The 25,189-nt window shown below is 41.1% G+C and overlaps 3 protein-coding genes across 3 annotated transcripts; 2 read left to right on the top strand and 1 right to left on the bottom strand.

The window, feature by feature from the left end:
* Positions 1-984: 984 nt before the first annotated feature.
* LOC131303120 (uncharacterized) lies at positions 985-2,615 on the bottom strand. The gene is made up of 2 exons (XM_058329914.1): positions 1,910-2,615; positions 985-1,466 (listed from the first exon to the last, which is right to left on the bottom strand). The coding sequence occupies exons 1-2, from the start codon at positions 2,613-2,615 to the stop codon at positions 985-987; spliced, it is 1,188 nt and encodes a 395-aa protein (XP_058185897.1).
* Positions 2,616-11,285: 8,670 nt separating this feature from the next.
* Positions 11,286-15,012, top strand: LOC131303950 (putative receptor-like protein kinase At3g47110). The gene is made up of 2 exons (XM_058331022.1): positions 11,286-14,172; positions 14,291-15,012. Exons 1-2 carry the CDS (start codon positions 11,484-11,486, stop codon positions 14,719-14,721), a joined length of 3,120 nt encoding a protein of 1,039 aa, XP_058187005.1. The 5' UTR covers positions 11,286-11,483; the 3' UTR covers positions 14,722-15,012.
* An 8,090-nt stretch (positions 15,013-23,102) lies between these two features.
* Positions 23,103-23,657, top strand: LOC131303119 (probable LRR receptor-like serine/threonine-protein kinase At3g47570). The gene has a single exon (XM_058329913.1). It carries the CDS (start codon positions 23,103-23,105, stop codon positions 23,655-23,657), a length of 555 nt encoding a protein of 184 aa, XP_058185896.1.
* Positions 23,658-25,189: the final 1,532 nt, after the last annotated feature.

The following is a 25,189-nucleotide window of genomic DNA, read 5'->3' as shown; positions in this document are numbered from 1 at the left end:
CTGTATATATGAATGCTCGGCTCCAAACAATTGGAATTTTCCATATCAATGGTTGTACATATTTTTTGTTGTCCAAACAATTGGACCACAATGGTTATGATCTTACTGAAGTAGAATTAATCTTTATATCTCTCGTTTTTCATTTGTAAAATTATTCTCACTAGGCATCCACCTGACCATATTTGGAATGTCTTGTCCCTATGCAAGACATACCACCAACAGATATACCTAAATGAAAGTCAATTACAAAGTGCATTCTGGACAATGATGAAAATCGTATGTACGGTTTGAGGGAAATCTTTCAGATACACTAACGCAGCAACAGATACAGACATACCACCAACAGATATACCGACATACACATATAGATACACCAATATACCAACATAAAGACATAAACAGATACACCAACATAAAACAGATACACCTATACCAATATACCTTTTTAAAACAGATACAGTTATACCAACATTCAATTAGATACACAAAATGACTGCAGTAAATGAACCACCTCGATTTATATCCAAATGAAAGTCAATTACAAAGTATATCTAGAAAACGTAAGAATAGCAATTAAAGAATCATCAATCAACAGCCTCTTTGCAAGTCCTTCTGTTGTGTTTGCCTAACTTCCCACACCTCCCGCACAACATTTGCCTTACTTTCTCACCCCTTGATCAGATTCTCCTAACTTTTGGCCTCCCACGTGGCCTCCTTGTTTTAGGAGGAAGAATGATGGCAGATTCCTTCATACGACAATTGGAAAGCCTCGATGGTATAATAGGGATCAATATAATCGTACATTTGCTTTTCTGTCTTTTGATTACTATAACAGCATGCACACATGGAAAAAGATGAAGTTGCCAACGACAGCACGTGCATGTCCTCTTCTTAAGATCAACCACAACAGTCGGCTAAGAAAAAACCTCAAAAATATCATCGTTTGGTGCTGCCACATGCCAAGTTCGACCTTTATTGAAACGGTCAATCAATTTTTTCTCCATTAAGAATCTGGTTGTTAAATAACTCAGCTGCATTTGAAGTCATTTCACCATATCGTCTACCTTCAAAGTACACGTTTGCCCATCTCTTAAGCGGCAATGACTCAACAAAATTCTTTGCACTCGCTCCACCAACAGTACATAGCTCTTCAAGAGCCTTGGCAAAAGTTATCACAGTAGGAGCATGTGCGCAATCATTGAAAAGATTGACTACTTTCTCCCTAAACTCATTCGAGAGTCGACCTGAAAGCTTATCCCTAAGGTTTCCCTTCAAATGCTGCAAGCAGTAAGAGTGATAACCAGTTGGGAAAACTGAAGGCACATACTTTACAAGACCAGAGTGACGATCCGTAAAGAACGTAAGAGGCCGAGAACACGTAATAACTGTCGACAGCTTCTCCAAAAACCATTGCCAATTTGACTCTGTCTCAGAGTCAACAACACCGATAGCAAGAGGAAATAATCCTACTCCAACAAAAGGCAACAACAAAAAACAATATCAACAACAGAAATACCAAACAAAAAGACAGATACACAGATATATCAACAAAACCAATATGTCAAAAGACTAAGAGATACAACAAAATCAACAAAAGATACACGAACATGCTGACAGAGATACCAAGAGACTAAGAGATAAAACAAGCAACAACAAAAAAAAGATTATCAAATGTTTGAACAACAAATATACCAAAACAAAGAGACAGATATACCAACAAAACCTAATCCTTCAACAAAAGCAAACAATAAAATACATTATCAACTGCATCAACAACAGATATACCAAAACAAAGAGACAGATACACAGATATACCAATAAAACCAACATGTCAACAGATACACGAACATGCTGACAGAGATACCAAGAGACTAACAGATACAACAAGCAACAAAAAACAGTAACTAACCTTGATCGGCATCCTTTCCTATAGCTGAGAGAAGCGTTCCTTTGTATCTCCCCTTCAAAAAGGTACCATCAACAGCCAAAATAGGACGACAATAGTTGAAGCCTTTAATGCATGCATCAAAAGCCAGGAAAAACCTTATAAACCGATTAGTCTCATTGCAATATTCCACATCCATAACAGTCCCCGGGTTTTTCTCATTAAATTCCTCAGCATACCAGCGGAGTTTGTCAAAAGATAATTGAAAATCACCAAATAGCTCATTATTTGCTTTCTCAACTGCTAACCATGCATGGTAATAACCAATCAAACAACCATATCGTCCCTCAAAATGTTTCAAACACTCTATCGGTGTATAAGATGGCTTCGAACGAATCTCCTCAACAATTTCTTTGGCAATAATTTTTGAGGTCATCCGAGGATTTTTTGAACTAAAAAATGTACCAAGACAGTTGTGCTCTTTGTGAAACTCCCAAACAACAAAAAAATTATTCGATCTTTCTAAAGTTGCGTGAATAAACCATGTACAACCATCCAGCTTCTTACAGCACTCGGCCGTTACTCTTGATCTGTCATTTTTCAGATATTTATACTTGAAACCAACTTCAACGGCATATTTGGACAAACAAGCCTTAAAATCATCTACACCATCTCTGAACTCTTGACCAACACACTTAAGCAAATTAACCCAATCGGCTGAAAGACGCATCGTCTCATGATGAGGACAAAATTTATCAAGCGGATCTTCTTCCTCTCCTTGAAAAGTACTAAACTCACCATATTCAAAACTCCTAACACATTCACCCAAACTTTTACCGCATTCAATGGTAGAAGAAGAAATAACCCCAACAGATACATCAACACAAGTCACACCAAACGCAGCAGCTAATGCAATCATGTTACAAAAGTCTTCATCATTGTCCAGAATGCAATTATGATGGTCAGCAACAGCATAAAAAAGCTCAAAACTACCCAAATTCTGCCACTTTTTATGAATGCTTTCCACCAGATCATTGAAACCAAAACCTCTTGTAGCCATGACAACTAGAGTAACTTCACCATATTTGCACATCAATATAACCAAAGAAGCCATTGAAATAGAGTAATCCTACTCTGCAAAAATAAATAGAAAACAAAGGTATAACAGGACAAATATAAACGCATATACCAAACAAAACAGAGAGACAAAGGGACACAGATACACGAACATGCTGACAGATACAGAACAAAAACATGCAAAAACATAGAGAGACTAACAGATACAAACATGCCAATAAAATCACGCTGATAGATAGAGATACAAATACAGCATACGAACAAAAACAACATGACAGATACACAGAAAGACTAACAGATACAAATATGCCAATACACAAATGATCATTGTGCCAGTAAATCAACAACAGCATTACCGAACAATGACAGCTTGCAAAACTCCAAAAAATAGCACAATTACAAATTGCGGAGTCAACATCGCACAAACTCAAAACTAAGCCATAACTTGCAAAAAAAAGCAGCAACAATGCGAGAGAGAGAGAGAGAGACGTACCTGATAGAGATCAAGAGAGAGAGATCCACACAGAGAGAGAGAGAGAGACGTACCTGAGAGAGATCGAGAGAGAGATCCAGAGAGAGAGAGAGACGATCGCCAGCCCTAGCATTCAACGCGCCATTTGAAAATTAGAGATAGCGCGCGATTGGAATGTAAATTGGCCCCAGTTTTAAATACAAAAGGCTAAAATAGTAAATTCAAGGACTTTAGACTTCAAATTAAACAATATAATCAACCATGTTCAGCACGGTAAAAGAAGCTGGGCTAGAATCCAAATGGGCCGGTCCAAAATGGACTGTAGACCAATTTGATGTTCCTCAATTCACTACCATGCACCATGGGACCCACTTTTCTCCCGTGCTCCTCTAGCCTCTGTAATTTGAAAGTCGAAATCAACCAACACCGAACGACATTGAAACCCCCCGCCACCCTCTTTCTAAAGATCTCGCAATCTATTTCCACTATTTTCTCTGTTCCAAATCTTTCAATTTTGCGCGCGTGAGTGTGTTCGTGTTTTTTTGGGTGGGTTAAATTTTTATGTTTTGCATCTACAAATATAGATCAACGGAGAGAGTTTTAGTTTTAGGCATGGGGAATTCAGTTATCAATTCGACGATTACGAGGGATAAGTCCAATATTCTAGTCATACCCGGGACGGTGAAGTTGTGTCTAACTGGAGACCTCAAACTCTAGCCATTGAAGTGGTGATCTCCGACGACTGCCCCCTAGAAGAATGCAAAGTAAGAAGTGAATCAGAAGGGTGAAACAAAACTGGTGCAGTCGGCAGCGTTTGAAGTATGTAAACAAAGGTGTAAATGATGAGAGACAAGGAGAATGGTCAAAGGCTAGAATTGTACGACTTCTCAAAACATCGTGGCACTAAACAAAGTAGTTTTCGTGGCATTATCGGTGAGAAATATTAGTGAATGTGAGTTTGGGGATTAATATATTTCCTATTTCATTGTACTTAATCAATATAGTGGAATTATTTTTTGTTTGTGGAATAGGTATTAAAACCGAACCACATGAACTCTCTGTTCTTTGTACTTATTTAATTTTGTGGCGTGTTTCCATTGTGGCGACGGACTACAAAATTCAACATTTGGAACCCTTCAACGGCGACAGCTTCATCTGCAAATGCAATAAACGACTCCACCTGGACCCTGGATTCGACAAAAAAGGAAGAAGACCGAGGAAAAGGAAGAAAAGAGCCTTAATTAAGCTGCAAGACACAAGTACCAGGAGAAAAAAAAAATTCACCAGTGGGAACATCTGCCAAACGCCTTTAAGGCATTGCAAGAGAAAGCCCTAACAAGCCAATAACGAAAGGACGTGGGGTGGATGGAATTAACATTGATGATAAGAACCACTCTCATAGCTCAAGGGGAAAGAAAAGTCTATAAAACAATGAGGAAGTATGATAAAGAAAAATAATAATACAATTTTATTCCTATGAATTGACATTTGTGTAGAATTATAGGAGCATATAGTTTGCAGAGTTTTTCATTCAAAGTAGTTCTCGAGTATAAATCCTCAAGGATGTTCGAAATGCGAAACTCATGTACACTCAAAATTGCATTTTACAATCCTCAGTTTCAATTGTAACAGGAATACGGCTGATGGTGAAAGCATACACAGATAGTGACGCTTCCACCACCTAGATTTACGAGCGTCTTTTAATTTAACTCTTTTCTTGTGTTGATAAGGGGCAAGGTGACAAAGGAATAAGTCGAAATTCTCTGGCCTTCATTTTTGTGATATATGTTTCACATTCCTCCATTTATCTTTAACGGGCGACTTTCTTCGTGTAGTATTGTTGTCTTTTTTCTTCTTGTGGATAACTATCGGTGCCCTTGTGTAATTTGCAATTATTTGTCAGGTGAAAGATTATAATTACTCTCTCTTTCCTTCTCTGTTGGGTTCTTGTCGGTGAATACCAACCTTTGACAGCAGCTTCGGTGCAGTTTCGTCAATGAGGGTAAAGGCCTAATACATCAAGATGGGTTGGAGGAGAGCCTTGCATTAGGGGAACTGGATAATTTGGAGTGAAATCATCGCCAATGCATAATCGTAATTACCATAATTGTACTCCATGTTCTGCATGCATTGGTAATTAGTTAATATTGTAGTAGAACTACTGTAACTGTCCCAAATTTCACAAAAGTGTTTCTATTATTATCCATCATTCTTCTGTCGATTGGCTATCTAATATGAACACAAATTATCCAGTGAAGGATCTCTTACGGTTCTACCATGCGGACTTCCTATTTTCCGAACAAATTTCGATGATCCAAGCCGCTCAAAGTGTGCAGAATGTGATTTTAAGAGTATCCACGAGAAATCAGCAAAAAAAATGACTGGGAAAGGCTTGATTTAAGCAGTTTTTTATTGAACCGTTCAATCAAAACTGCTCCGATCAAGCTCTTTCCGATCATTTTTTTCGCCGATTTCTTGATAGTACCTTTAAAATCACATTCTGATCATTTTGAGCGGATCGGATCATCAAAATTTGATCGGAAAAGCGAGGTCCGCACAGTAAAACGTTGCGGGATCCCTCACTAGATAAAGACCGCTAATATGAATATTATTTATCAATCAATACAGCGATCAATAATGACTAATACGTAGACATCTCACTATATAGCCGCAAAGGCTAATACACGACACTATATTTGACACGGACTTGATTGGAGGTCACTGGTAATCAACATCAGGGGGTTTTTAAACATCACGAAAAACAAACAAAAGGGAAAAACTTCTAAAAGCTGTAAGCTTTGGCATTACGTAGCTGTAAATGGATTACGATTAGTATGACTCCCCAAAATATCTGGTGATCTGATGGTTTGCAATGTACAAACTTCCTCTGTTTTCAAGAGAGTTATAGACTTTGAACATCTACAAAGATATTTGCAGAGACGATGTTTTGTAAATGACTCGCTCCGCCTTATAAGGCCTACTATGGTGGTTGTGATTTAAACTCCGCAAAAACTACATGCTATCTCTGCACTATAATTCGTTGCTATGTTGGAAAAAACATCAACCACACTCAACATATTGTTCGATTTGACATGCTCCCACAAAATAGTGCATCATTACATTGTTCCTATTAATCTATCAAATAATTTCTGCATGATGCTTTAAGTTTGGCGTGTTGTTTCACAGTTGCTATAGGCAACACATTCCTTAGTTTGTTAATGTTGCGCACGTCGGCATCTCACTAGTCCAAGAAAAAGGGCTAGATAAAAGAGCTTTCCACCGTAATACAACCTATAACTTTGTCGATCACCATAGAAAAGTCTACAACACACAATGGTTGGCCGTCAAATTAACACTCAACCCTCTTGAATGAGAAGTTGGAGTTGCTCCAAATTCTTGTTTAATTTTTTTGTCTTTTTTCCCTTTCAAGTCACATCCACCAAGACTCATCCCACAAGTGACTAATTTTCAAATTATAATGCCTATCAAGCAGGGAAATGCAGTTCTCTGTAAAAGAAATCTGACAAAAAGATCCAGCTAACAGAGCTTTCCATCGTGATACAACCTACTACTTTGTCACCATAGAAAAGTCTACAAAACAAAATGGTTGGAATTAACGCTCAACCCTCTTGAATGGTTGGAGTTGCTCCAAATTCTTGTCTTTTTGCCCTTTCAAGTCACATCCACCAAGACTCATTCCACAAGTGACTAATTTTAAAAAAGACAGGCCCATCTGGGCATATATTTCATGCTAGAATAGTTCAATTTAACCTCAAATGTCATGAGCAGTGATTCCAAACCCTTCTTTGAAATTAGGCAATTTTTCAAGTCAAGTCACAACCACCGAGATAGAGGATAATATATACTCTCTCCGTCTCTTTTTAAGTGTTTAGCTTCCTAACTCCACTTTATTAAGGAGAAATCATCATTGCAACTTTCACATCAACTTTTACCTCCACTTTCCCTACTTACCCTCAGGGGTTTTTTAAACATCACGAAAAACAAACAAAAGGGAAAAACTTCTAAAAGCTGTAAGCTTTGGCATTACGTAGCTGTAAATGGATTACGATTAGTATGACTCCCCAAAATATCTGGTGATCTGATGGTTTGCAATGTACAAACTTCCTCTGTTTTCAAGAGAGTTATAGACTTTGAACATCTACAAAGATATTTGCAGAGACGATGTTTTGTAAATGACTCGCTCCGCCTTATAAGGCCTACTATGGTGGTTGTGATTTAAACTCCGCAAAAACTACATGCTATCTCTGCACTATAATTCGTTTCTATGTTGGAAAAAACATCAACCACACTCAACATATTGTTCGATTTGACATGCTCCCACAAAATAGTGCATCATTACATTGTTCCTATTAATCTATCAAATAATTTCTGCATGATGCTTTAAGTTTGGCGTGTTGTTTCACAGTTGCTATAGGCAACACATTCCTTAGTTTGTTAATGTTGCGCACGTCGGCATCTCACTAGTCCAAGAAAAAGGGCTAGATAAAAGAGCTTTCCACCGTAACACAACCTATAACTTTGTCGATCACCATAGAAAAGTCTACAACACACAATGGTTGGCCGTCAAATTAACACTCAATCCTCTTGAATGAGAAGTTGGAGTTGCTCCAAATTTTTGTTTAATTTTTTGTCTTTTTTCCCTTTCAAGTCACATCCACCAAGACTCATCCCACAAGTGACTAATTTTCAAATTATAATGCCTATCAAGCAGGGAAATGCAGTTCTCTGTAAAAGAAATCTGACAAAAAGATCCAGCTAACAGAGCTTTCCATCGTGATACAACCTACTACTTTGTCACCATAGAAAAGTCTACAAAACAAAATGGTTGGAATTAACGCTCAACCCTCTTGAATGGTTGGAGTTGCTCCAAATTCTTGTCTTTTTGCCCTTTCAAGTCACATCCACCAAGACTCATTCCACAAGTGACTAATTTTAAAAAAGACAGGCCCATCTGGGCATATATTTCATGCTAGAATAGTTCAATTTAACCTCAAATGTCATGAGCAGTGATTCCAAACCCTTCTTTGAAATTAGGCAATTTTTCAAGTCAAGTCACAACCACCAAGATAGAGGATAACATATACTCTCTCCGTCTCCTTTTAAGTGTTTAGCTTCCTAACTCCACTTTATTAAGGAGAAATCATCATTGCAACTTTCACATCAACTTTTACTTCCACTTTCCCTACTTACTCTCTATGGAGACATCATCTTTATACTTTCAATGACCAATTTTTCAAAATTGAATCTACTTTTCAGGGCAAAATGTAAAATGTACTAATTTTTACCCATTAACTTTACAAAATAGACACTTATTAAGAGAACCCATAATGAAATACTGGACTCTAAAAAAAGGACAGAGGGAGTATTTTTTAGTTAAAGAGAGGAGAGGATAATATTGCAACCTACATGCCCCATAAATAACTACTCCAAATGTTCAAAAGACAGGCCCATGTGTGGGCAAATTGTAAGCTTCCAATGTCATGAGCAGTGATTCCAAACCCCCACAAGAGTGAAAGAGGGATCGAAAAAATATCTTCATCACATCTGGAGTCAAGAATTCTTTCTGGGTAAAAGTAGAAATTGTAGTAATTTTGTGAAGGTAATGGCAACTTGAACACCTTCTCAATCTACATTTTGCAGGAAAATGAAAGGTCTAAGTCTTTGGCACTTCCCTCTTGGATCTCAAGTTCAAAACCTCCTACGTGATATCAATTCTTATGAGGTCTGTCCATATAGAGGAATTGGTTCCCGTGTGTTCACAAGTTGGCCTAGACAGCTTGAGATATCAAAAACAAAAACATAAAAGTAGGTTGCAGTGTCCTCATTTCTCATGAAACCAGTATGTGCTAATAACAACAATTAAGTTAGGTTGATGTCTGTCAGCATTTAATATCATATCATAATAATTGATAGAACGTCCAATATGGAGTAGTTCACCAGTGGTGTAGCAGTGATTTTGAATTAGTCTAAGTCCTCCGTTTTTATGGCTCCAGACCTTTACCAATCAAAGACGACGCAGGGGGAGGATTAGTCTTCCAAATAGACCATTCAACTGGCAAAGAAAAAGAAAAGTTTGAGTTGAATCTAGAAGTTCAAGAACAACACTTGTATAAATGCAACATAATGGAATCCCAAGAGCATATGTTTAACTTGTTTCCAATTTTCTTATTCTGATTCCAGTAAATAAATTGTCGCAGAACTCCAACCTAGAGGAAAGCCAGGACTAACCCTTTTCAGCTGCACCAAACCCCTACTTAGTCCCTCAGAGAAAGGTCAGAGAACTCATCAGAAGACCCAAATTTCCTATGTATGATGGTTCTAACTTTTTACACTGCCGTAGGGCCTGCGCCTTGTTAAACTCATCAATCAACTCCACGATCTTCACCTGTATCAAGTTATAAATGATAATCAAAACAAAGGGGATGTAGATAGAGCATGAAGTTCATTAGTATTATTTGGTATGTTGTGAAAAAGACAGTCTTTTAGGAATATTTTCATCTTTGAGTGAATTTTTGCGGTTTCAAACCAAAATTTACTTTTCTGACTGATAAGAATCAGATATGTACTGTTTACACTAAAAGATTAAAGATATCCACTAGAGATGAAAAAGCTAAAAATTTCAGGTTTCCCGGAATGGTTTGGATAGGCCTCTTCTGCCATTATCTCAAGAGTTGGAATGGGCTGCCCAGAATAGGGAGGGTAAAAGTCTTCGAAATACAATTTATAAGTTGTCATTAGTAGCTTCCATTTATGTCTTATGGCGGAAGTGAAATCTTAGGATCTTCCAAAACAAATCTAGGGATGTGAATAGGGTGACTTTTGAAATTTTCAACTCGGTTAGAGCTAAAGCAAGCTCTTGGTCTACCATCAAGTTTTCTGCCTAGAATCGTCAGATTTGTGATACTTGGTTGTTGGACTCTATAGTATTTTTGCACTTAACAATTCTGTGCATGTTGCCTAGTTTTCTTAGGCCGGTTGTAGGCTTTGTTGCTTTTGTTGTTTCGGGGGAATGCCCTTTGTTCTTTTGTACCTTTTTGCGCTTTTGGTGGTTTAAGAAAATTTGCTTACCAAAAAAAAACAATTCAAACCACGTGCGAATCGGAGTTCGGGAGTATCCATGGCAAGACCGTAAAGTTAGGTCGGTCTTGAAATTTCGATGATGCGCCCGGGGCGCAATGAAGTGCGCCCGGGGCGCAATGAAGTGCGCCCGGGGCGCATGGAATTGCTCCTGGGCACACAAAGCTCCACAAATTCCTCAAACTTTGTGAGTTTGTTCTGGACACTCCCGAACTCCGTTTTTTGCAAGGTTAGAACCGTTAAAAAGCTTGTTAAGTCTACTTTCCAACCCAAGTAGTTGGAGTCTATAATTTTTGGTATATATAATGATATGACCAATTTACCCTCAGTGATTTGAAAACTAAATCATTTCGGTATAATGCTCGCACCTCTCTCATTTGAAATCGGATAAAGACCAATTATATATCGGTAAAGAGAACTTTCAATTTACTAAAAGATGATGGAATCCAACCATCAAATTTATAATGTTTAGTTCATAATATAGTGACACGTAGGGTCCCCCCCCCCCCCCCCCCCCCCCCCCCCCTCCTAAAATTTAGTAATAGCTTTGGTTGGGCACTTCGCTTTGGCGTGTCCAATACATATCATGCCGTGTCGTATTGGTAAGTCAGATTCCGAACTGCATGGTGCGACAAGTAATTAAGAGGACTTCATTGCATGGCCTTTTCCAACCTGCATTGAAAGTGATCAAGAGTTTGGACTGTTACTGTGAAAGAGGAGTCTTTATCCATGCTTGCTTGCCTAAAGGATGCTGGATCGGACCGAAATACCCCTACCTTTTAAACACTAGCTTGCTTTGGTTTGTGGGGTTTTGCGGTAATTTCGCAAAGCAGAGGAGGAGACTCTACTTGAATATCTTTGCATTATAAATTGCAGTATTGGCATGCCTTGAAGTAAACAACCACCTTCTTCTTCTTCTTAGTAATTCAAATATCCCCTTGTTTATATAGAATGCTAAAGTTGATGACGCTGATCTCATCATCTCTGTTAATTAACATGATCAAGCTACTCAGCTTGGCATTATTTTTCTCCACTGCCACACAAGTAACGTGCAGACTGAGCCACGAAACGGATCGATCAGCATTGCTTTCATTCAAGGAACTAATAGCCGAGGATCCGCTTGGCTCGTTAAATTCCTGGAATAGTTCTCTCAATCTCTGCAAATGGGACGGAGTAACATGCAGTCACAAGCATTGGAGAGTAGTGGTTCTGGACTTGAGGGGAAAAAGTCTGAGGGGAACAATGTCACCTTTCTTGGGAAACCTCTCTTTTCTCAGATCCCTATACCTCCAGGAAAACAGATTCCAAGGAAACATCCCCCTGGAGCTCAACCGCTTGTTCAGGCTACAACTTTTGAATTTCAGTAGCAATTCTCTCCAAGGGGAAATTCCAACCAATTTGTCAAACTCCCTCGGTATCATTTTTTTAAGACATAATGATCTAGTTGGAAAAATTCCAGCCTCATTTGGTTCTCTCTCCAAGCTCACTGATCTTGACCTTACGTCCAACCACCTCATCGGTGGGATTCCACCTTCTCTCGGTAACCTGTCCCTCCTCCAAAGTGTAAGTTTCGCAAGGAATAGTCTCACAGGAAATATTCCACATTCCATTGGTCGCCTTAGCAACCTTGATAGGTTTGGCGTTGGATCGAATAAATTGTCAGGCACTATCCCTCCCGCACTTTATAATATCTCGACTCTCAGTTGGCTAATCACGACAGGTAACCAACTTACAGGCAGTTTACCCCAAGATATTGGTCTTAGACTCCCCAACCTGATATTTGTTAGCATTGCGGTTAACCAATTTTGGGGACCAATTCCTGCTTCTCTTTCTAACGCATCTAGAATGGAATACCTTTCTCTATCAGATAACAATTTTTCGGGGGGAGTTCGTTTTGACATAGGGAGAAAGATGAAGAATCTTTTCTATCTAAATCTGGGTAGAAACAATTTAGGTTCTGGGGATGCTCATGACTTGAGTTTCATCGATTCGTTTACAAACTGTAGCATGCTACAATCATTCAATTTCTATGCAAATGGTTTTGGTGGTGTTTTACCTACTTCCATAGCCAATCTCTCAAGTCTCCTCAATAGGTTATTAGCAGGACGAAACCAGCTGGTTGGAAGCATACCCGCGGGAATTTCCAACTTCGTCAACTTAGATGTCTTGGGTTTGGAAGGAAACTTTTTATCAGGTGTCATTCCCTTTGAAATAGGGAAGCTTAGAAATCTGCAAGGACTAGATTTCAGTAGAAATAAACTGTCCGGCCGCATCCCAGAAAGCATTGGGAATCTCACTCGAATATTTCTGCTATACCTGGATGACAACAACTTGAATGGAACCATACCTTCAAGTATTGAAAACATCCTGGGCTTGCAAACCTTGAATCTTTCACATAATTTCTTAACTGGTCCCATACCCAAATCAATTGGCCTTTTCTCCACTTTAGCTTTCATGAATTTGGAAAATAACTCTTTTATGGGTGCCCTGCCACTCGAAATCGGTAAATTGAACAATCTCCAGGAACTAGATGTTTCGGAGAACAAGTTGTCTGGACATATTCCTATTACTCTAGGAAATTGCTTGAAATTGGAAGGCCTTTTTCTAGAGGGTAACACGTTTCAGGATAGTATTCCTCCCTCTTTAAGCTCTTTGAGAGGAATCCAAGTTCTAGATCTGTCGCGCAATAACTTGTCCGGCCAAATTCCAGAAGATCTAGCTGCCCTCGGTCTTTTAAAGAATCTGAACTTGTCCTTTAACAACTTGGCTGGTGAGGTGCCTTTGCAAGGTGTCTTCAAAAACTTGAGTGCGATTTCACTTGTTGAAAATAAAGGGCTTTGTGGAGGTATTGTAGAAATGCGGTTACCTGCTTGCCCAAAGTCCATAAAGAAGGAGAATTGCCTTGGCTTCAAAATTATTGTTCCAATTGCTTGCATAATCCCATGTCTTACACTGGTGCTACTTTTGGTTGTTTTTCTTAGGAAAAGAAAACAGAATAACAAATATCTCACCCAACCAGTCATAGGAGATGATTTCTTGAGGGTTTCATATGATCAGCTCCATAACGCCACTGGTGGATTCTCTTCATTAAACTTAATTGGAGCTGGAAGTTTTGGCACCGTGTACAAAGGAATTCTCTATGAAGGGGATAAACCAATTGCAGTCAAGGTGCTCAATCTTGAACAAAGAGGAGCATTGAAGAGCTTCTTGGCTGAGTCTGAAGCTTTGAGGAAAACAAGGCACAAAAATCTTCTAAAGATGATAACAGTTTGTTCAAGTACAAACCATGCAGGGGATGATTTTAAAGCACTAGTTTTTGAGTACATGCCCAATGGAAGTTTAGAGAATTGGTTGCATCCAAAAGAAGATACACCAAGACAAGAATGGAACTTAAGCCTTTCCCAAAGGCTAAATATAGCGATCGATGTTGCATGTGCCTTAGAATACCTTCATCATTGTTGTGAAACTCCAATTGTTCACTGCGATCTAAAGCCAAACAATGTTCTCATCGATGAAGACATGATTGCCCATGTGGGAGATTTTGGGCTGGCCAAGTTCCTCACCATCAATAGCGGTAACAGTGGTGGTGGGCAATCAAATTCACTTGCAATCAAAGGTTCAATAGGATATGTTGCACCAGGTAAACGGATCACTAATTTTTCTTCTTCTTTCCTTTTTCCCTATCAGACATTTCTATATAGTAACCTACATTTCTTTTGTTTAGTATAACTTTTGTTTCCTTACCTATTTAAATGCAGAATATGGAATTGGAGGAAGGACATCTACAGAAGGAGATATTTACAGCTATGGGATTTTGTTATTGGAAATGCTAACAGGAAAAAGACCGACTGATGAATTGTTTACAAGCAGACAAAGCCTTCATGAATTTTGCAAGGTGGCATTGCCAGAGAGAGTGATGGACATTGTTGATCCACACATGCTACTAGAAGAGCCTACTGAAGGTGAAAACGATGCTCAGAACGAAAGAAATGCCAAAATAAGAGAATGCTTAGTATCCATTGTGAGGATTGGAATTGCATGTTCTGTAGAATCACCTGGCGAAAGGATGAACATCAAGGAAGTGATCATAGGATTAATGAAAATAAAGGAAGTATTTCTCGGAGTAGGTATCCATAGGAGGAGAAAACTGAGGATGCGACTCACCGGTGAAGGAACGTCTCGAGAATAGCTACTAAGAGTGCCACTAGAGGAATTGACTGCGGAGACTGGTTGGAAGGTTTGAAGCACAATCACTTAGTTAGAAAGGCCAAAACCCAAATATGCAGGCTGGTTTGTTAATCATGTAAGTTAAGAAGAATAAAAGAGAAGGTGAAAGTTCTCTCCCATATATAGTTTTTATTTTTCAAGTAGTCATAGTTGTGCATATTTAATTCTGTATGCATGTAAGTTCCCCCTAAATAGTTATATTTAAGGCATTAAGAATGTGCCAGTAGCATCTTTATTGGTTTGGTAACAAATAGTACTGGAGTAACATTTTCAAAACGCTCTCTCTTTGGAATGGATGTGTTTTTTTGATGGAAATGGTTTTGGTCTCTGCTTTTCAGAAGAAACATCTATCTCGCTAAATCCTTAGGGCTTCGAAAGAATTGGTTACTAACTTAAACTGATAGTTTACTTGTGGTTCAAATGCTGGTTATGGGAATGAAATTGTCTCATTTGGGCTTATGCGAATAGAATATGTTTTCCTGACAGTTAAGTTTTTCGAGGAGAATGGAAGGTCCAAGTCTTTGGCCATCAAAATGTGAGTTGTGAAAGAGGAGTCCTCTCCTTGAAAATACAGTGTGACATAGAGCTGCAAGGCTGACTATAGGAGCTGGCTTCTCGTGTAGCTTGATTGTCTGATCTGTAGGAGCTGGCTCCTCGCATAGTTTGATTGTCTGATCTGATCAATCATGAGACTGGCTCCTTCCTCGTAGGTCTCAAGTTGAAAACCTCCAAAATGATATCAACTCTTATGAAGCCAGTCCATATGGCGATTTGCTCCGTCTCTAATCGAACCCTCCACTAATGGCCTTTGGGATTGGTCCTCCAGGCATTGGTCGAGATGCGCGCAAACTGTCTCGGACATCCTGAGTTATAAAAAAAGAAAGAAGGTCGCGGAGTCCACATTTATCGTGAAACCTATATTTGCTAAGAAACAATATCTTAATGTCAATGTAGTGCGCTCCTAATAATGGTATATGTATATCAAAAAAGTTTTTGTTACCTCTTGCTTTCTTGACCTTTGGCCCCTCTCCACTAGCCAGCCATTCTCTTGTCTTTCATTTTTGTACCTATAAAAGATGACGCAGCTGGAGAATTTAGTCTTCCAAATAGACCTATCAATTGGCAAGTTCAGATCGAGTACAATAACTGTAAAAGAGTTAGGTACAACAGCTACTCAATATTCTACGTACTCGCAGTTTTATTATACTGATTGATGATTTCTATCAAATAAACTGTAACCTAATAGAAAAGCGCGGATCCAAAAAAAAAAACCTAATAGAAAAGCCATCAGCAACCCTTTTCACCTGCACCAACACCTACTTAGTATCTTAGAGAAAGGTAAGAGAAGTCATCAGCAGAAGACCCAAATTTCCTACATATGCTGGCTGGTTCTAACTTTTTAGACTAAAAAAATTGCAGTATCGGCATCCCTTGAATTCATGTCATCTCTGTTAATTCACAAGATCAAGCTACTCAGCTCGGTGTTAATTTTCAGCGTAGCAACAAAAGTAGCTGGCAGATTAAGTGATGAAACAGATCAGCAAGCAGCTTTCCTTCAAGGACCTTATAACCGAGGATCCGATTGGCTCCTTGTTTACACCCATTTTTGGCCAAAAATCAGGAAGCAAATTTACGGGTTAAAAGGTAGCCTCGAGGGTCGAGGCCCTAGCCTTGAAAGACCTTACGACCAGTTGCCCACGAATTAGGGCCGGTTCTTAAGAAATGATGGGCCTTCCATATAGGCCTAAATCAGTCAAAGGCCTAAGGCTTGAATCAGTCCACCAGGCCTGAGTATTTCGTCCAGGCCTAACCCAAATTCCTAGAGGTAACAAGGCCTACAAAATAGGCCCAAATTGGTAGAAGCCTTGGATTTCTCACCAGGCTTGGGCTCAGAAGGCTTACAATAGACAAAGGCCCATGATTTACCACAAGTCCAGGCCCAATTGATGAATAGGCCCACTGCTTTAAGAAAACATCTTTAAAAGCCCTCAACAAGCGGCTTGAAGGCCTCAAACTGCTCACAAGCAGCTCAAAGGCCTCAAGCTGCTCACAAGCAGCTCAAAGGCCTCAAGCTGCTCACAAGCAGCTCAAAAGCCTCGAAGCTGATTACAAGCAGCTCAAAGGCCTCGAAGTTGCTCACAAGCAGCTCAAAGGCCTAGAATATTCTTACTGGACAAGGCTAGGTAAGCTGCTCACAAGCAGTTCAAGGTCTGTAGTGGCGGGACCCCATTCTTCAGGATAATGCAGAGGCTAGCAACAGGTGGCGAGCATGCAGCCCATGGAGATTCTAGTGAATGACTCCTGCAGACCTAAGCAAGCTGCTCACAAGCAGCTCTCCCAGGCCTGCTTGATCTTTTTCTCGATCCTTCTTCCGTAAAGAATTAAGCTCAAAGGGTTTTTTGGGACCCACAAGGAGTTGAAGGCCCAATAAAATGATGGGAAGGCCTGGGGTATTTTTAGCCTGCAGCTATGGTGGGCCCGGAAGATGGCCATGCAAGCAGTAGCTTGAGTATTGAAGCAGCTCAAAATGGTCTGGGTGCTGCAGGGCCTGAGATTCTTTATGCCCTTTTCCAGAGATTTGCACAAAAAAGGAGGACTTCTCAGGCCTTTGCCATACTCTTGGAGTATAAGGCACGTTTTGTTCAGGAAGAAGCCCCCCATTGGAGCATTTTGGAGCTGCTCAAGCCCAAGCCTTTGCTAGAAGGCCACTTGGCAGCCATGCATTGGAGCATTTTTGAAGCAGCTCAAGACCTGTAGCTCCTATAAATCACAGTTCTGAAGGCCTTGGCCAAGGTCCACGACCAATCAAGCCCACGGCTTACCCAATTTATCTTTCAATTGTCTTTATTTTGCCGTTCAATCTAGCACGGACTAGATTTTATGTCATTTTATTTCCTTGTACCCAAACTTTGTTAACCGATTAATAAAGTTTGTTTTCGTTCCTTCATTACCTTCCAGTCCTTTCCTTTTCTTTTAACCATTTTCTAACAACGGTTAGGAAATATTTAAGTCCTTATCCAGCAAAGGCGAACAACGAACCATCACGAGGCCTTACCCTTTGGGCCTAGCACCATCGTTTGAAAGAAGTCAGATTTTTGAGGCACGAAGGCCTTGAAAATACAGTTTGGACTGCAATCCAGTCCTGGCACGCCCGCGATTCCAAGCCATTTGGTTTTTGCACTTTTTGTGGAGAAACATTTTGGCACGCCCGGTGGGACCCTAATCGTTAAAGGGTGATCATGGTGAAGAAAACAACTCATGAAGAACCAGGCAGAGGCCTTGAGCAGCCTCTCCTCAGCGCCCAAGACCTGAACGAGTCTATGGGCAATGTACGAAATTATATGCTGGAGGCCAACCGTGAGATGTCACAGGAGATTTCCCAATATGTTGGTTCAGCAATGACGGAAATTCGAGATTCAAACTTGCACCTTGCAGCCTCCATGAGGTCACTCATGACCAACGTGAACACGATGTCCGCAACCATGAGTGACTTGGTGGAGATGATGAAGGAGGAAAGGAAGCAGAAAGGCCTTCCCGACCTTCCCCCGCGAACACCGGTGATGCCTCATTTCGGGGTGTTTAACGGTTTCTCTGGATGCCAACCCCTTGTGGGCTACCCATCACCAACACCATTTGGATTCCAGGCCTCGAGTTCTGGTGGAGGCCCAGCTCATGGTGGAATGCACCATCCAGCTCAAGACCCAATAGGCCAAAACCAGCCAAGGCCTGTTGAAAATTTGGAGAGATGTTTCTTGCTAGGGGGAAACTCCTCTTGCTAGGGGGAAACTCCACTCCTCGACCTCACATCGGAAACCAAGACAGGGGTCCTCCTCCAATGGGAGGCCATAATCCCCATGTGGCACCAAATGCGGATGCTCGGGGGGCATGGCAAGGCCAGCAACAACCAGCCCACGTTGAGCAGGAAAGGCCACCTCCCCTGGAGCAAGTTCCCGACCGAGACCAGATCATAGCGCTGCTTTAGGAGCAGCTAGGACCAGAATTTAGGCCTATGGGAAGGCCTATGTACACCAAACCCCACTCAGACGAGGTCGACCAACTGCAGTTCCCAAAAGGCTTTCGAGTGCCTGAATTCCACACCTTTTCTGGTGAGGATGCCAAAGAATCAAGCGTGGAGCACGTGGCTCGGTTCCTAGTCCAATGTGGGGAGGCAGGGACTAGGGACGAGTGGAAGTTGAGGTTGTTTCCCAACTCTTTAACTGCCACTGCCTTTACTTGGTACATCAATTTGCCTCCCAACTTCATTCAGACCTGGCGAAAAATGGAAGAGACCTTCCACCAACAGTTCTACAAGGTGGAGCCAGAGATCACGATGGCAGACCTTTCAGGCCTTTGCCAGTTGCCAAACGAAGGAGTGGAAACCTATCTGGCCAGATTCAAGAAGGCTAGATTTAAGTGCAAAGTTTCCCTGCCCGAAAGAGAATACGTGCGCTTGGCCTTGAATGGTTTGGGCTTCGAGTTGAAGAAGAAGTTTTACGAGATGGAGTTCAGAGATCTCTTTGAGCTATCGGCCAAGGCAGCAAGGCATGAGCGGATCTTAAGGCAAGAGCAAGACCGTATGCCCGCCTCGAAAGGAACCTATTATAGGAACCCGAACTATGAGGTGGCCATAATGGAACCCGGATATGAATTAGAGGCAGTTGTCGCGGAGCTGATCAACAAGAAGCCTTATTTCTTAAAGGCTGGCAGGTTGGAAAAGGCAGACCTGGCAACATCGTCGGGTGAGTCAAACAGGGTTTACACGTTCGACATCACTAGGGCTGAGGCGATATTCGATCAGCTCATGGTGGACAAGCTGGTAAAACTCCACCCAGGCCATAAGTTCCCTTCACCGGAAGAAATGAAGGGCAGAGAATATTGCAAATATCACAACTCGTGGAGCCACGCCACCAACAATTGCATTGTCTTCCGGAATGATATTCAGGACAAGATCAAATGTGGAGAGTTTAAGTTTGAGCCCAAGGGCAAGAGGGCCACGGGAGTAGATGCAAATCCATTTCCATCAGGCCTAAGTACTAATATGGTATCCTTCAATATGAGGAGCATGCCTAGGAGTTCTCCAAGGCCTAAGATCAGCTTAGGAGAACCATGTCGACAAGCACGAAGGCCTGTCTATGAAGACCCATCTTCTGAGGAGGAGAGAAGAAGGCCTTGTCGCATGAGTAGGACTGAACAGCGGCCATCACGATGGAATAGGCCTGCATCAGAAATTAAGGAGGTCTTCCAATCGAGGTGCTCTCTGGTTTGTAACGAAAGTGGGCAGACGATCAAGCTAACTAGACCGCAGTTGAAGAGCGTCGTGGCAAGGCTTCCGGAGGCTAGGCTTGACCAAAGGCAGGAAACTCACCGACATCCATCCGTTTTCTCTCACCTCCAGTCACACCAGGCCAATGATAGAAGTCGCAACTATGAATTTGAGGCCTTTTCCTCGATAGAAAAGAGGCCAAGGGCTGTGAAGCCTAGAAACACTCCACCAAATGAGTGGTTCACGGCAGAACATCCCAAGTTCCCTGCAAAAAGGCCGCCTTTATCCAGGTCACGGGAGCGGCGTTACCAAAGGTTTAGGCAGGCCACCAGGAGAGCTCAAGAGAAAGTGGGCTTGGAAAATATGCCAAAGGGGAATCCCTTAGAAGACCTGGAAGCTTTAAAGCAAGGTGACATAGAGATGGACTTTCATGAGGCGATGGAGTTCATGAGCAGTAGAAAGGGCAAAGAGAAGATGCCTGTGCAAAGAAGCCCTTCATGTTCAGAGGAAGACGAGGCTTTCAGGCCTAGAAAAGAACGCAAGCCCAAAGAGAAAATGGTGGAGGAGGCTCCAACTGAACCTCCATGCTAGCTAGGTACGAATCCTTTGAAGGTCTGATCGCATGGCCACTACTTCTGGCCCAAGCTTAGGCAGTGAGTCGGCCTCGGGGGGCAAGTAAGGCCTGAATCCCTTGACTAAGGAATTTAGGCCCACTCAAGGCTTTTCGGAGACTTGCAACATGGTTTTTATTCTGTCAAAGGAGGCCATGGCCAAGGAGCACCAACTTTCCATCATGGAAGGCTATGTAAAGGAGGAAGGCCTTGCAGGAGGTCCTGATGCGATGTAACTACAGAAAGGCCAAAATGGAACTTGTACACGCCTCAAATTTTTGAACAAAATCAAGGCGTGGGGGGGGCAATGTTTACAACCATTTTTGGCCAAAAATCAAGAAGCAAATTTACGGGTTAAAAGGTAGCCTCGAGGGTCGAGGCCCTAGCCTTGAAAGACCTTACGACCAGTTGCCCACGAATTAGGGCCGGTTCTTAAGAAATGATGGGCCTTCCATATAGGCCTAAATCAGTCAAAGGCCTAAGGCTTGAATCAGTCCACCAGGCCTGAGTATTTCGTCCAGGCCTAACCCAAATTCCTAGAGGTAACAAGGCCTACAAAATAGGCCCAAATTGGTAGAAGCCTTGGATTTCTCACCAGGCTTGGGCTCAGAAGGCTTACAATAGACAAAGGCCCATGATTTACCACAAGTCCAGGCCCAATTGATGAATAGGCCCACTGCTTTAAGAAAACATCTTTAAAAGCCCTCAACAAGCGGCTTGAAGGCCTCAAACTGCTCACAAGCAGCTCAAAGGCCTCAAGCTGCTCACAAGCAGCTCAAAGGCCTCAAGCTGCTCACAAGCAGCTCAAAAGCCTCGAAGCTGATTACAAGCAGCTCAAAGGCCTCGAAGTTGCTCACAAGCAGCTCAAAGGCCTAGAATATTCTTACTGGACAAGGCTGGGTAAGCTGCTCACAAGCAGTTCAAGGTCTGTAGTGGCGGGACCCCATTCTTCAGGATAATGCAGAGGCTAGCAACAGGTGGCGAGCATGCAGCCCATGGAGATTCTAGTGAATGACTCCTGCAGACCTAAGCAAGCTGCTCACAAGCAGCTCTCCCAGGCCTGCTTGATCTTTTTCTCGATCCTTCTTCCGTAAAGAATTAAGCTCAAAGGGTTTTTTGGGACCCACAAGGAGTTGAAGGCCCAATAAAATGATGGGAAGGCCTGGGGTATTTTTAGCCTGCAGCTATGGTGGGCCCGGAAGATGGCCATGCAAGCAGTAGCTTGAGTATTGAAGCAGCTCAAAATGGTCTGGGTGCTGCAGGGCCTGAGATTCTTTATGCCCTTTTCCAGAGATTTGCACAAAAAAGGAGGACTTCTCAGGCCTTTGCCATACTCTTGGAGTATAAGGCACGTTTTGTTCAGGAAGAAGCCCCCCATTGGAGCATTTTGGAGCTGCTCAAGCCCAAGCCTTTGCTAGAAGGCCACTTGGCAGCCATGCATTGGAGCATTTTTGAAGCAGCTCAAGACCTGTAGCTCCTATAAATCACAGTTCTGAAGGCCTTGGCCAGGGTCCACGACCAATCAAGCCCACGGCTTACCCAATTTATCTTTCAATTGTCTTTATTTTGCCGTTCAATCTAGCACGGACTAGATTTTATGTCATTTTATTTCCTTGTACCCAAACTTTGTTAACCGATTAATAAAGTTTGTTTTCGTTCCTTCATTACCTTCCAGTCCTTTCCTTTTCTTTTAACCATTTTCTAACAACGGTTAGGAAATATTTAAGTCCTTATCCAGCAAAGGCGAACAACGAACCATCACGAGGCCTTACCCTTTGGGCCTAGCACCATCGTTTGAAAGAAGTCAGATTTTTGAGGCACGAAGGCCTTGAAAATACAGTTTGGACTGCAATCCAGTCCTGGCACGCCCGCGATTCCAAGCCATTTGGTTTTTGCACTTTTTGTGGAGAAACACTCCTTAAGTTCCTGGAACATTTCACTCGATCTCTGCGAATGGGATGGAGTAACGTGTAGTCGCGAGCATCAGAGAGTAGTTGTTCTGGACTTGAGGGGAAAAAGCTTGAGTGGGATCATATCACCTTTCCTTGGAAACCTCTCTTTCCTGAGATCCATTAACCTCCAAGACAACAAACTTAACGGCGAAATTTCCCAAGACCTCAGCCGTTTGTTCCGGCTGCAGCATCTAAATCTCAGTGGCAACTTCATCCAAGGGGAAATTCCGGCCAATTTGTCAAAAGGTGTCTTCGGAAACTCGAGTACAATTTCTTGTTGGAAACAAAGGGCTTTGTGGAGGCATTACAGAAATGCACAGTTACCTGCTTGCCCAAATCCCATAAAGAAGGGTAATCGCCTTGGTTTCCAAATTATCGTCTCAATTACCTGCGCGGTGGTAGTTGGAACACTGATACTACTGTTGGTTTTTTTCTTGGAAAAAGAAAACAAAAAGACAAATCTACCACCTTATCATCACTTGGAGATGATTTATTGAGGGTTCCGTACGATGAGCTCATGAAAGCTACTGATGGATTCACTTCATCTAACTTAATTGGTGTTGGAAGTTTTGGAACCCTGTACAAAGGAATTCTCTCGGATGGCGAAAAACCCATTTCAATCAAGGTGCTCAATCTTGAACAGATAGGATCTTCCAAGAGCTTCGTGACCGAATGTGAAGCTTTGAGGAAAACAAGGCACGGAAACGTTCTAAAGATTATAACAGCGTGTTCAAGTGTGAACCATGCAGGTGATGATTTTAAAGCACTAGTTTTTGAGTACATGGCCAATGGAAGTTTAGAGGACTGGTTGCATTCAAGAGAAGATACATCACACCAAGAACGGAACTTAAGCCTTTCCCAATGGTTAAATATAGCGATCAATGTTGCATGTGCATTGGAATACCTTCATCAACATTGTGAAACTCCAATTGTTCACTGTGATCTAAAGCCAGCCAACGTTCTCATCAATGAAGACATGACTGCCCATGTGGGAGATTTCGGGCTTGCCAAGTTCCTCACCGTAAATAGCAGTAACAGTGATGGTGGGCAAACAAATTCACTTTCAATCTAAGGTTCTGTAGGATATGTTGCACCAGGTAAGGAGTCACTAATTGTACTTCTTTTTCTTCTTCTTTACTTTTCCCCTTTCCGACATTTGTATATAGAAGCGTACATTTCTCCATACAAATAGAACTTTTGTTTCCTTTTCCCTGTTAAATTGTAGAATAATGGAATTGGAAGGAAGACGTCTACAGAAGGAGATGTTTATAACCATGGGATTCTTTTATTGGAAATGCTGACAGGAAAAAGAGCCACAAATGAATTGTTTACAAATGGACAAAGCCTTCATGAATTCAGTTTTTTGGCATTGCCAAAGAGAGTGATGGAGATTGTGGATTCGCACATGCCACTACAGGAACCTGTTGAAGCTGATATGGATGCTCAGAACGAAAGAGTTAGACAAGACAAAATAGGATCATGCTTGATTTTCCTTGACTTAAATATGGCTACAACAAATAGCATCCAGAGAAAATCCTTCACTCGTCTAAAGGAGTGTGTTTGGAACTTGTGGAAAGATATGTAAAGGTAAAAAGAAGGGAAATTTTTTAAAAACTTTCTTTCCATTGTTTGGCTTATAGAGAAAGAAAAGAGAAAGTTTGGAAAACTTCAATTTTCTCTACGATTTCCTCTTAATTTTCCCTCCATTTTTTTCTCTTCGTTTTCCTTTCCATAATTAAGTTCCAAGCATAGCCTAAATATTTGTCGTATAAATAGTCAAGCTGAGTCAACCTGAACTTTTGAAGTATTTGAGCTCGGCTCATTTAAAAAATGAGTTTAGCTTAAGATCGATTAGGTCGAGCTAGGGTTGCTTTAAGTAGATGGTTAAAGGTTGATTTTCTGTTCCTTGTTTGGATGATTAATGCCTTGTTTGGTTTGTTTTTTGGAAAAAATTCTTCAACTCAAAAAATATTCATTACCTCTACTTTCAATCATTACTCTCATTTCTCTCTTCACTCATTACTCATATTTCCAATAATTATTTTCATTTCTCTCTCTATATATCTCCATTCATTATCACTTTCTACAATCATTATCCTAATTCTATCTCCACTCATTACCCAAAAATCAAACTCAAAAATTCTCAAAAAACACATCCAAACTGTCACGCCCTCGATTTTTAACATAAATAAATAATCCATTTGAATAAAATATCCTTGCTTAACATAAATATTACCCAAAAGATTTCCCAACAGTTTAACTTTACAAACGAGTCCCCAAGTTTAAGTAATTACAACTTTGGCACTACGGCCCAAATCAACTTAAATACAAGTACGAACCTGTTTAAGATATTACATACTTTATAATCAAGAAGAATTTAAGTACAATTAGTTACAAACTCATCTTTGTCAAAAGAAAACCAATACAAGATGTTTAAGTAACTAAAACGGAATTAGCTCCCAAAAGTCTTCATACCCAAGCACACGAATGCATACAGTCTATCGTCCAGCATTTTGTCCTGAAAGAAAGATTAGGTTGAGCTACACTAGCCCAGTAGGAAAATCTTTACCGATTCCATATGTAAACACGATGAAATGTGCAGAT

This window comes from Rhododendron vialii, chromosome 10a (genome assembly GCF_030253575.1).
Source record: "Rhododendron vialii isolate Sample 1 chromosome 10a, ASM3025357v1".
NCBI classification, from domain to species: Eukaryota; Viridiplantae; Streptophyta; class Magnoliopsida; order Ericales; family Ericaceae; genus Rhododendron; species Rhododendron vialii.
This window is presented reverse-complemented; position numbering and strand designations above follow the sequence as displayed.